The following is a 12,875-nucleotide window of genomic DNA, read 5'->3' as shown; positions in this document are numbered from 1 at the left end:
AGCCAGTCTCTGCACTGCTCAGCATTGCCTCCAGCCCCCAGCACTTTCAGGACTGGCTTTATAGCTCTCAGTTTTGAAATAGTGATGGTTCCTCTTTTTATGGAATGAGTACTTCTGGGACTGTTTTCAGTATCTTCGTAAAACCAGTGCTCATCCTTGGGGCAGCATTGCTGTCTCTTTAAACATTTAACACACTAGGTTCATGTCTTTGACACCCAGACCCACAGAGAATTTTCTCATTCCACGAGATTCCCAGTGTCCTTCTCATTAAGGGCAGGTCTGTGTCTACCCGGCGCAGAGACCCAGACTCTTAGCCTGCAAGTGTATCCCACAGATGGAAGTTCCTTTTTATTGCTCTGAGTTGCAGAAGCAGCATGTGTACAACGAAGTAACAAATGTTTGGCTTTGCTGCCTGTTGGTCTGTGCTCCAGTCTCTTTGAAACCCATGGAGATGGGAAGAGGTTCCCAAGAAGAGCGCTGTGCTGCTGGTCTCCCTTGTTCTGATTTCTTGGTAACCGGCCCAGAATTTGAGGACCCCATGAGGGTGACATCCCATCAGGACAGCAGGTGGAGGCAGGCAGGAACGCGGTGCCCCTGCCGCCTGCTGGGACCAGCTTGTCTTTTCTAAAAGAACAAAGGGCTTTCATGTCTCTCCGTTGGCCCAAGGGCAGGGCACGACACAAGTGTGCCCTGAGGGCGTGCAGTCAGGCCCTGCAGCAGCGCCCCCTGAAAGCCAGACCTCAGGGCACCCAGCGATCCCAGCCTCCTTTACTGAAGGCCAGTGGGGGAGTGATGTGGCCAAGGTCACCCAGATAATTAGAGAGGAGCCCAGGCCGGAGCCCCGGGCTCCCGACAGCTCCAGGTCATCTTCCCCCCACCCCCTCGCTGCCGTATGTTCGCGGTCCTGCCGGCATCGAGACACTCCCCTTCACAGCGGGTGCGAGCCGGCGTTGCTGAAGGAGAGCCAGGGCTGGGTCTCTACCAGACTGTCTTTTAAATAAGCAACTTCTGAACACTCGGGCACTTAACTTCTCCTATTTATTAATCTTGCGGGACGGACTTTTAAGAGGCAGAGGCCGCAGCTCCCCTGGCTCAGCAGGGGCGGCCTTGGGCGTCGGGGCTGCGTGCGGGCAGATGCTGTGCTCTCGGTGCCATCGGTCCGCTGCCTGAGGAAGGGCGCTGCGGGCCGCTGCCCAGGGGTGGGGAGTGGTGCCCGGCAGCCCGCCCCCAGAGTCTGAACGCCTGACCTCCGCGGTAGCGCCAGCTGCCCCTCTGGCCTGGAGCCCGCACAGTCAGGATGATCCTGCAACCTTGGTGGACTCAGGAATCCCTGAGGATGATTCCCAGGCCACCATGAAATGCAGCACCTTCTTTTTAAAGGAGGAAACTGCTGGGGGACGGCACTCTGTCAGGAGGGCCTGGAGCCCTCCCCGCATCTCACTGGCCCTGTCTGTGTAAGCCCACTCTGTCCTTTGTTCCCCCCTGCGGACATCTCCCCTGGTGGCTCAGCTGCTAAAGAATCCGCCTGCGATGCGGGAGGCCTGGGTTCAGTCCCTGGGTTCAGTTGGGAAGATCCCCTGGAGAAGGGAAAGGCTGCCCACTGGTTTTCTGGCCTGGAGAATTCCATGGACCGTATACTTCACAGGGTCGCAAAGAGTCAGACACGACTGAGCGACTTTCACTCTCCCTTTCATGGACAAAGAACAGAGCCTACCTGGCCACCATCAAACCCAGGCCCTGAGGGGCTGGCCTTCAGCAGAAAGTGGTCTAGCAGGACGTGAGCCCGCTTTCCGCCCCTCCCCACCCCCCAGCTGGAGGAGGGCACAAGTCGGGGGAAGAGTGGGCTCTGAGTGCCAAAGCCATCCCTGCAACAGCACCTCCCCCCCGCCCAAGACTGTGCTTTGAGTTTGCCTTGAGGCACACAGTGGACACCTGACTAGACACTGCCGGCTTCATCTGCCCTGTTTCCCCCTTCATTCTGCAAGGCCGGGAGACTCATTCCCTCTTGAGCTCTAGAGGGCCCTGGGTGGGCCTTGTTCCCAGTGGCTGCTAGCTCTGGGTGGGTGGTTGAGCAGGACGGGCAGAAGCTTCCAGTGGGGGAGGTGGAGGGCAGCCGTGCCAGTGGGGAGCTGAGGTGGCATGAACAGGCTGGGACTGAGTCCCGCCTCCATCTGAGAGGCCTGGGCTCCATTCCCAGTGGGGAGGAGATGGCCTCCGCGGCCTCCGTCTGTGTCCCCCTCCCCCACAGGCTCTACCCACCTCCAGAAGCCTGGCACCCTGCCTGCTGCTCAGGAGCTGCTTGGCTTGGGCACGTCACCTCCCTGTGGCTTGGCTGCCTTACTTGGAGTGAAAATCATCGTCCGTTCGTAGCCTCCTCCCAGGGTTGTGGGGAAGGGGAGGGTGACTCCCACTGGGTGGGTGTTGGCTGTCGGTCAGGCCCTTTTCACGTACTGTCCCTGAATTGACACATTTAATCCTTGTCCGCAGCCACCTGTCTCGTTAGTGACAGGCACGATCCAGGTGGGTGCCGTCTGGCCCCGCAGCCTGGACTCCTCACCGGGCTTGTGTGTACAACAGCCCTAGCTCAGAGCTGATGCTCAGTAGCTGTCACCACAGAGCCCTGCCCTGGCTGCAGGTGGTTCCATGTAGGGTTCAGCTGAAACAGCTCGTGACCTCCCCAGGACCCTATCGATGTCAGCTCTTTGCGCACAATAAGGCTGGGGAGTTTCGAGAGGCTTGTTGTGACTGACATCTCCTCCAGCGTGTTGACTGGCAGCTGTTCCAAGGTCTCTTGAAAGACTCCTCTCTGGCCTTCTGAGCTGAGTTCCCTGTCGGTTTGGGTGCAGGAAGACCTCTTCTGCCTCTCTGAGCCTGGGAAAGGAGGGTGGTTTGTAAGCTTGATGGGTGGAGGAGAAAATGGGGAGTCCGTTTCACAGAGCAGAGTGGGTGTGTTGGCAACAATAGAGACATACCCTCCTCTAAGTGAGTAATCACCTGCAGTCCAGCCTGAGCCAGAGCCAGGGCTCGGGGTGGGGTGCACACCCCAAACTGAGCCGGAGCATCTGTGGTTTCTCTTGGCCTTGAGGATAGAGGGGGTGTCTCTTGGCGGAATCCCCGGCGCCTGCACGCTCCTGACTGTGGCCCTCTGTCTGTCTGTGGCGTCCTCTTCACTCCCGTACAGTCGCCCCTGCCCCCCAAGTCCTCTTTCCCGCTTCCCAGATCTCCTTGGCTTATTGTTGCTTTCCTGTCTTCTCCCTCCCTCTCTTCGGGTTCGCCATCCGCTTTGATCTCTTCTGCGCTGTCTTCAAACCCGCACTCACTGGTGGGATGAATGGCCTCTCTCCCACGGGAGCATTAGTGCCCTTCTGTGGCCTCCGCTGCCGGCTGGGGTGGCTTTCATCTCCCAGCGGAATCTCATTAGCTCGACATCACAATGGGACTGAGCCTCGGTCGGGCTGGCCCAGAGTCAGTTTAAATTAGTTAATAGCCATCTTTGTTGTTGTTGCCCCAGGCTTGTTTTTTTCCCCCACATCTTGGATGCTGAGCAAAAAAAAAAAATTTGTTGTTAAAAAGTGTAAAACAAAACAAGTACTGAAGGTGGAATGTTTTGACAAAAAGGAAGATCATTGCAGGTGAATTTCTCCAGTGTCTGACGACCATGTCGTACCCGCCGCGTTGGAGTTCAGCCCCGGGAATGTGAAAACCAGGGGAGGAAATTTGGGAGGTGGCAGGGACTGTGGCAGCGGGCCAGTTAGCTCTGTTCCCCTCTACTGAAATATTTCTGTAATTGGAGATGGGGAGTTGAAGAAATTCAACGATCATGTCAGCGCTAGAAAAAGCTGCCACCATTTGGCAATGAAGAGAATATACTGGGCCTTTTGAAAAAGAGGCTGAATTTGGCCAGGTTGCCGACCCAGTAATGGGAAAACTGAATCGGTGCCCTGCCTGGGAGCCAGGTGCCAAAACGGAGCTTTGGTGTGTGACCCCCGCCGTTTCTGGAAAAGGGTGTTTTCTGGTTAGTGTGCTTTGCTCTGCTCTGGAGAAGCCTGTTACCGGCAGCCACATTTCCAGACCTGACCTGCAGCTGGTAGCGGGACTCTGGCTTTCCGTACCCTTTGCTGGGCCAGGAGGTGGAGGGCAGATGACGCTGGGGCTCGGGACGGGAGCCTCTGTCCACAGACACAGAGCTGGCCAGTGTAGGGGGGAGGCAGTGTAGGCTTGGGCCTCGTGGGGTCCGGGCCCACACACCCCTTGCCCCTCCCCAGCTGTGTGGCCTATAAGTTTCCATTTTTTCATCTATAACATGGACCTGGGGGACTTTGTCTTGTGGTTCAGTGGCTTTGACTCTGCGTTTCCAATGCAGGGGGGCCCAGGTTTCATCCCCGGTCAGGGAACTAGATCCCATATGCTGCAACTAAGACCCAGCACAGCAGAAGTAGAGAATGCCTCACAGCAGGAGACCAGGTTCTGTCCCTGGGTCGGTAAGATCCCCTGGGGAAGGGCATGGCCACCCACTCCAGTGTTCTTGCCTGGAGAATCCCACGGACAGGGGAGCCTGGCGGCTACAGTCCACGGGGTCACAGAGCTGGACATGACTGAGCGACTAGAACACACACACAGTGAGCCTGGGAGACCGCCCGCCTCGGTGCGCGTGAGGAAGAGTGAGCGGTGGATGCCTCACACGCTCTCATCAGTGTGGCTGTCCTCGATGCACGAAATCAGCCCACGGTCCTGAAAGAGTGCCTTTCAGGAATAAGGAAACCCTGCCAGCCCACCACCATTACCCCCCCCTCCCTCTTTCCACTGCAGCATCATGAAATATGGGTAGTGTGCTTGGTTTTTGAGTCATGAAAAAGACAAGTGATCTTTCTAGTTTGTGGTCCTTTGTTTCCCTCATGCCCCAGAAGGAAATGCCTTTTTCCTCTACCGCCCAGAATACTCTGCCTGCTGAGCAGCCTGGCTCCTCAGCTGCAGCAGGGGCAGGCCTGGGGGGGCTACTGGAAATGCCCAGTCTTGGCCCCACCCCATACCTGCCTATGATAATTGGCCAGTAGTCATGCACGGCTATGAGAGTTGGATGATAAAGAAAGCTGAGCACTGAAGAATTGATGCTTTTGAACTGTGGTGTTGGAGAACACTCTTGAGAGCCCCTTGGACTGCAAGGAGATCCAACCAGTCCTTCCTAAAGGAAATCCGTCCTGAATATTCTTTGGGAGGACTGATGCTGAAGCTGAAACTTCAATACTTTGGCCACCTGATGATAAGAGCTGACTCATTTGAAAAGACCCTGATGCTGGGAAAGATTGAAGGTGGGAGAAGGGGATGACAGAGGATGAGATGGTTGGATGGCATCACCAACTCATTGGGCATGAGTTTGAGTAAGCTGCGGGATTTGGTGATGGACAGGGAGGCCTGGTATGCTGCAGTCCATGGGGTTGCAGAGTCAGACTGAGTGACTGAACTGAACTGAACAGCAAGATGCCCAGGGGGTCTGTGTGCCAATTCGCATTTGCCTCCTCCTGTATTTCGGGATCCCGAAGAGTAGCTGGAAAGGCCGGCTTGATTTCAGGGCCCCCACCCCAGAGATTCGATTCTAGGTCTGCGCTGGGGCCCAAAAGCTCATGTTTCCAACACGTTCCTGGGTGATGCCTAAGTGGGCGTCCAGCACCAGCCTGCTTCTCTGCTCCGAGTGCTTGCGTACACTCGTGTCAGCAAGCCAGAGAACTGGCCCGGGTGTCTTAGACGGGAAGCAACGTAGAGAGGCTTCCTGAGAGGCATGTAAAATAAATGGTAGGGATAGGGGAAAGAATTCTCCAGAAACTCAGTGTCTTTTGTGATGGCAGATGTGATCGTAAGGCCTGTCTTATGAGCCTATAAACAGCGCTTGGGTGGCACTTTGTTTTTAGCAGGCACCTGGGTGGGCGAGAACCGAGCTCTAAGCTCAGGCCTCCTCGGGGCCCAGTTGGCCTCGCTGCGTTTTGTAGCCGTTCATTTCACCCTGCCAATCACCACCCGCCATTTTGCCAAGTTACCATTCTACTGTATGTTGTGTTTTTTTTTTAAAGCCTTGCTCATTTTAGAAAGCTGTCTGTCAAAAATGCTTAAAATAAAAACAGTCTTTGCACTTGAAGCAATAAGTACCATTTATCTTGAAAGTCACTTGGGTAAGAATTTCTCGGCGCGATTGGATATATGGACCATGGCTGTGTTTGCAGGAAAGCCGGCACAGGTGTTTCTGGTTCGTGGCTTTTGGTGAGTGGCCATTTTATAGTTTATTTCTCTATTCAGCAAATACGTGCTGAGCGCCTACCAGATGCCAGGTGATAGTCTAGGCCCTGGGGACACAGCATGGGCCGGCTGGGCGTGAGCCTCGCCTGCACAGAGCCGGTCATCTCATGGAGTTCACTAGCCACCAGGCAGGCCCTGAAAGTCCAGTGGGAAAGAGGGCCAGTCCCAGGGCCAGGCAGAGCGGAAGAGAGGGGGCAGGCGGGCCCAAGGCACAGCTGGAGGATGAGCACTTCACACGCCTGACCATTTCACCTGGGGGGAAACCACGGCTTCTAGAGGTTCTATGAGCTGAGGAGCCTGCCTCCTTGCTCTTCGGGGTGTGGCCTCTTTGGCCTTGAGTGTAGAGACACAGGTGGACTAACTTCTGGATCGTTCATAATGCCTCTCGCTGAACCCATACCAGACCAACCCTGCTGGTTTCCAGCCGATCAGTTTGCTTAACTGCTGCTGAGGTCTGTCAGCGCACCATGGTGTCCTGGTGGGAATGGTGCCGACTGAAGAAATACACTCAGCCTGGTCCGGCAGGAAATACGCCATTTCTCAGCGGGAGGACGGACAAGTGGACACAGGCAGACCATGCTTACTTGTGTTCACAAAGTTGATTGTTTTGTTTGGCGTGTTCGTTTCGTTTTGTCTTTTGACCATGTCATTTGTAATGGCAAGATTCCCTAATGAAGACAATCAAATAAACCATGAGTTTGAACACAGCTATCAAATTAGGAACAATCTATTCATCTGCTGATGGGTGGCAGGCATTAGCAATCTAGGGTGTCATCACATTTCAGAACTACAGGAGATCTTTGGCCAGCGCTTTGCTTTTTAGGAGGGACACTGAGACCCAGAGAGATTCGATGGATCAAGGTCAGCAGACAGAGCTGGGGCGGAAACCCAGCACATGTTCCATCTGGTCCCCAGATGCCCCCGCGTGAACTTGGAGCCATAATGCCCTTGGCCCTGCTGGCGGAGTCGTGAGAACAGCAGGTGTGGCCACTGGGCCACAGCTTTCAGGGAGCTGGCCAGACTGCAGGCCACGCTGGGAGCAGCAGAGCTCTTGAGAACGGTCGTATCTCTGAGGCCCGGGAAGGATCCTCAGAAATGAACAGAAGGAGACAGAATGGGAATTGAAGGAAGCAGAGAGACAGACCAGTCACACTGGCAGGAAAATCATTCCCGGGTAAAGACTGAAGCTGAGCATGGACAGTTGGAAACGAGCCTCTGCGTCCAGGCAGTGTTTCATGCGGTGGCTGCTGCTGCTGCTGCTAAATCGCTTCAGTCGTGTCCGACTCTGTGCAACCCCATAGACAGTAGCCCACCAGGCTTCCTCGTGTCTGGGATTCTCCAGGTAAGAACATGAGTGGGTTGCCATTTCCTTCTCCAATGCATGAAAGTGAAAAGTGAAAGTGAAGTTGCTCAGTCATGTCTGACCCTTAGCGACCCCATGGACTGCAGCCTATCAGGCTCCTCCGTCCATGGGAGTTTCCAGGCAAGAGTACTGGAGTAGGGTGCCATTGCCTTCTCCATTCATGCAGTGGAGGGGCTGGTAAAGCCCCTGGACCCGCCACCGTTTTACCGCTCCACCAGCCTCTGGCCACACCTCTCTGAGGTGCTGCAGCCTACCTGGAGTTGCTGGAAGGTTCCACACTTTACTTGGCCCCGGGCATGAATGTTTATGTCTTTTCTGCTCTCAACACCCCTCCTCTCCCCTTCCCTGCCCCCAACCTTGCTAACTAGCTTTCCACCTTCAGGCTTTATTAGATATCTTTTCCTCCATGAGCCGTCAGATAAAAGGAGCACCTTCTTGTTTTCTCTGCTGGTTCCGAGTGGCTGACCTAGTCCTTACCCTTGGTTCCCAGGTGACCGACCATGCTACCACCGCCCTGCTCCACTACCAGCTGCCCCAGATGCCGGACGTCGTGGTCCGCTCCTTCATGGTAAGTGGCTCTAAAGGTCAAGCCTCATGAAGCCTTGGCCCCTCAAGTGAAAACAGGCAGCTCAGAAGGTAGCTCTCGGGCCTCACCAGGGAGATGGCCCAGTGTGGAAGTGACACTTCCTTTCAGCTGGGCAGGGATGTAAGGTAAACCACATTCCGCTCCGTTAACTGATTTTCCTATCATTGCCAAACACGTGGTTTCAGAAGTGTCCTTCTGACACAGCTTCCAGGGCTGATTTGGTCAGTAGGTGTTTATCAAGCTCCTGGCCTGTGCTGGGCCCTGAGCTTGGTGCCACAGTGGCATCGTTCTTCCAAGACACACACTCCTTAGACCCTCAGGTCGGAGCCCAGGATGGCGGGGGGACCAGAAACAGCCATGCCCTGTGTGCGCCAGTTCTCGCCAGCTCTCGTTAACGTTGAGGATTTCTCAAGCCGGTTGTTTAACCGTTGGTGACTTGACATGGAACCAGAACACTTACATCGTGGAGATCTGTCCTCCACGTTGCGACTTCCCTCTGCCCCCCATCCCTCCCTGCCCCAAGGCAGTTCATCAGGTTATCACGTGCCCACCAATCGGCCTCAGCCTGGCCCACAGCTGGCAGAGGCGGCCAGCTGTTTTAGCACCACGGCGTCACACCTCTGTTGGCTCCTCTCTCACTGGGGCTGACGCTCCCTGCTTCACTCCTGCCTGGGGGCTGCCCCTTAGAGTAAGGACCTATCAGCAAGTCCCCATCCGTGCTGACAGCCACGTGGAGTTGCGCTCCTGTGATCCACCTCGTCACATTCGTCGCCACAGTTAAGCTTCTAGGAGCCTGTAGTTCTTGTCTTAGAAAATACAACCCGGCTCATTGACTGGCTCCCACGCTGGGGAGGCTGAACACGCAGACCCGGGCTTTGTGGAGCCATCACACAGCGGTTCTCTCGTGTGGAGAACACTTTCAGTCAGCAGTCTCGCTTCTTGGTGGATGGAAAGACTTGCTTTTTAACCTAAGGTGTTAAAATGCCTGGTTTCCCTTTAGAAAGGATAAATAGTTTAACTGAATGACCACTGACCTCCTCACATTTGTTGCCAGAACCTCAGGCCCCGAGCCTTTGGAGGGGGCAGGATGGGTGGGCCACGGTCAGCCATCAGGAGGGCCGCTGTGATGAAGACAGCGGGATTTGTGTCCGTCAGCTTGGCCAAGGTCTCCCAAGAGCCGTCTCCTCCGACCAACAGAAGTGATCACGGTGGCGCGCGCCCTCCTTGCTGGCCCATCGCCGCGTCTTTGGGCTGGCACGGCCATGCGTCTCCTTGAGTTGGGGAATTGAGTTACGAGTCTCATCCTTATGTATGACGCCCGAAGGAACTCTGCCCCCTGAACCCGCGAATGTGCACTTGCCGCTTACTGCATTACTCGGTGGCACCGGCTTGTCCCCGCCCTCCTCCCAGGTGTGTCGGGCCACGTTGTGACAGTGAGTGGTGACCTGTGAAATCAGATTAGAAAAAAGGCATTAGACCTTAGTGGGGAATTCTCCGCTCGCCCTCTATCTGCATGTCTCCGGGGCCACCTCTGGATGGCGAACACAGAGAGGCTCAATGCCGGTGTCAGAAGACCCGGGACTCGGATGGAAGGTAGTTAGGCGTGGCCCCTGAGCCAGGAGGCTGGGCCGAGGTTCACATCTGCCCCTTCCGGGAGCCCTGCCTGCCTCCCAGAGTAGGGACTTCTATTTTAAATCTCCCCTAGTCAGGAGGGGCCCAGAGTGCCGGAACTGAGACTCAGCAGCACTGTGACCTAGTGGATGCTCCAAGGAGCTCTCTGTAAAATCTTGGGGTACCTCCCGGGGTCACAGCCAGCCCAGGTCCTCCGTCCTAGAGATCATTAGGCTGGGCAGGAAGGATGGCATTGGAAGCACCCGGATCCGTGTCTTTCACTTCTCTCCTCACTTCTCTTTTTAGACCTGGCTAAGAAGTTACATAAAGCTGTTCCAGGCCCCGTGCCAGCGCTGCGGGAAGTTTCTGCAGGACGGCCTGCCCCCCACTTGGAGGGATTTCCGCACCCTCGAGGCCTTCCACGACACCTGCCGACAGTGACCCCGCCCCAGCCCCGCGCCGGCCCCCAGACCCCCGCGCAGACCTTCCCAGGCAAGCCCTCAGTCACAGCGATGGCTCAGCTATGTCTTCATGGCCGGGAGAGCAGTCCCGCCACCTGCTCGCTTCCGTCCTGCGCTCAGGCCAGGCTTGGTGAATAGCAGAGTCCCCTCTGTTGGCGGGACCGTCACACCGTTGAGCTGGCGTGTGAGGGCGCAGAGAGCACCTCGGGACGCAGGACGAGGCAGTTAGGCAGCTTGCTTTCCCGTGTGTGTTCACCATGCTGGTCCATCAGCCCTCCTGGATCTGTGTTCTAAGTCATTTTACATTTGGAGTGAGCCCTTGTCATGCCGAGTGTTTTGTTCTGTTCTGTAACTTATTTTTATAAGCAGTAAACCTTTTCTACCCGGGATAAGGCTTCGTGTCCTGTTTCTTAAAGCACCTTTTGTGTTAAGTTCTGTGAACACGTGAGCAGATCTGGGCCTTTTGAAAGAAAAAAAAAAAAAAAAGTAAAACTTAGTGATGTCTGCATTTGAAATAATTCTTTTTGAGGACACAGCTCCCTGCTTCTTGCTTTTGGGAGAGAGGGCAGTGTTGGCAAATATTCCATTTCAAAGACGTTTCAGCGGCTTGAAAACTGGATTGTTCTTTTTGAGGAGAGAGGTACACAGATGTTTCATTTTACTAAACCAGTAACAAGTATATAACAAAGGGAAAGGAATCTGCCCGCGTTGCCAGCAGACCATGCGTGAGAAGGCGGGACAGTGTGCCTGGCCTGTTGGTCCCCTTTTGTCCTGAATCTTAACCACGAGCAGATTCCAGCCCCATCTACTGAGTTTATTCAGGGCCTCAACCTCGTTTAAAGCCATGACCTGCGTATATGAAGAAGCGTTGACCTGCTGAAGGTCTTGAAAAGGATGAGTGAGTCCCCAGAGCATTTCCCAGCAGGCCCAGCTTAGAGATAAGTCAGGTTCTCTTTGCAATGAACAGGGCCAGAGAGACGCTGCTTTCTGATGGGTCCCAGAACCTGGGTTCTGGTACCACCCAGACCTTCCTCACCTACCCCAGCCAAGCTGAAGAGAGCCAGAGAATAAAGGGGATTTAGTGACGGGGGAAGCAGTAGGACAGCCCACCCCGAGAGTGGTCCCGTAGTCATGGCGTCCTGGAAGCTTGTTAGAACAAATCCTCAGAACTTCCCTGGTGGTCGAATGGCCCAGAGTCTGCGCTCCCAGTGCAGAGGACCCGGGTTCGATCCCTGATCAGAGAACTAGATTCCGCAAGCTGCGACTAAGTGTTCACAGGCCACAGCTAAGAGTTTGCATGCCACAAATAAAGATCCCATGTGCCACAGCTGAGACCCAGTGCAGCCAAATATTTTTAAAAAAACACACACAAATCCTCAGGCCCCACCCCAGACTGGCTGAATCAGAGACTGGGGGTGGGGCCCAGCACCCTGGCTGTTAGCAAGTCCGGATGTGGGCCCCAGTCTGAGAACCACCGATCTCCAGGAGATGGCCGTGCTCTCGGGGCCCAGTTTGGGTCAGGAGGGTGAGCGGCGGCAGGATGTAGTACAGGAATGTTTGCACACAGTGGGTGATTTTAGATTAAATACCAGGATTTATCACATTTAAGATGCCATCACTCGTAAGATGCACCATTATTTCATGATCCCCCTAAGAAAGAAAAACATGCTGCCAATTAAACCATGGTGCGGGCTTTAATGATAATCCTGTGTGACACATGAATCAGTCACACCAGCCTTTCATGGCTCTGAAATTGCTTTCATCTCTTCCAAGGGGGTTGGTGGTTTCTCCTGCCTTGAGTCTCACTGCCTAACATGTGACAGGCGATCCCTTCCCAGGGCTCCTAGGAACACATCTCCAATGACTTGCTGGTATCCTCCTTTCTTTGGTCTTGTAAGACACTTGTTTGTTGCAAGAAAATCCAGAATGGAGGCCACTGGGTGTATAATAACATTTCGTTGCACAGCTGCACGTCTTTTTAAAGACATTTAAATGGCAAATAAAAGACCCCATGCAGGACGTACAGGTATGCAGAGCCCGGGTGAAGTGACGACAAGATGACCAGCTGTGACCGGTTGGAGCACATGCTGATGACTAGCGCATCTTACCGGCCAGCTGGCTGATAGCCCACGTCAGGGGCCTCGCATATGAACCAGCCCTCTGACAGCCGATGGGATTATGGTAACAGCACACCACACTGGGGCTTCCGTGGTGGCTCAGTGGTAGAGAACTCACCTGCCAGTGCAGGAGCTGAGGGTCCGATCGCTGGGTCAGGAAGAGCCCCTGGAGAAAGATACGGCAACCAACTCCAGTATTCTTGCCTGGGAAATCCCACAGACAGAGGAGCCTGGTGAGGCTAAAGTCCGTGGGGTCGCAAAGAGTTGGACACAGCTTAATGACTAAACAACAGCAGCAACCCCATGGTGTGAGAGAGCTATTTGGATTTTTAAGTGTTGGCAACAAGTCTGAGAGCCTTCTGCTGCTGCTGCTAAGCTGCTAAGTCGCTTCAGTCATGTCCAACTCTGCGACCCCATAGACGGCAGCCCACCAGGCTCCGCCGTCCCTG

The 12,875-nt window shown here is 54.8% G+C and overlaps 1 protein-coding gene across 1 annotated transcript in view; it reads left to right on the top strand.

Annotated features, from left to right (window-relative positions):
• The window catches only part of MED27 (mediator complex subunit 27), a 216,726-nt gene extending 206,028 nt beyond the window's left edge, over positions 1 to 10,698 (top strand). The window contains exons 7-8 of the mRNA XM_005687280.1: positions 8,142 to 8,219; positions 10,155 to 10,698. Coding sequence (XP_005687337.1) covers positions 8,142 to 8,219; positions 10,155 to 10,289 — 213 coding nt within the window. The 3' untranslated portion in view covers positions 10,290 to 10,698. The remainder of the gene's footprint in view (positions 1 to 8,141; positions 8,220 to 10,154) is intronic.

The sequence above is a fragment of the Capra hircus genome, chromosome 11 (assembly GCF_001704415.2).
Source record: "Capra hircus breed San Clemente chromosome 11, ASM170441v1, whole genome shotgun sequence".
Lineage (NCBI taxonomy): Eukaryota > Metazoa > Chordata > Mammalia > Artiodactyla > Bovidae > Capra > Capra hircus.
The sequence above is the reverse complement of the archived record's forward strand: the minus strand, read 5'-3'. Positions and strand labels throughout refer to the sequence as shown.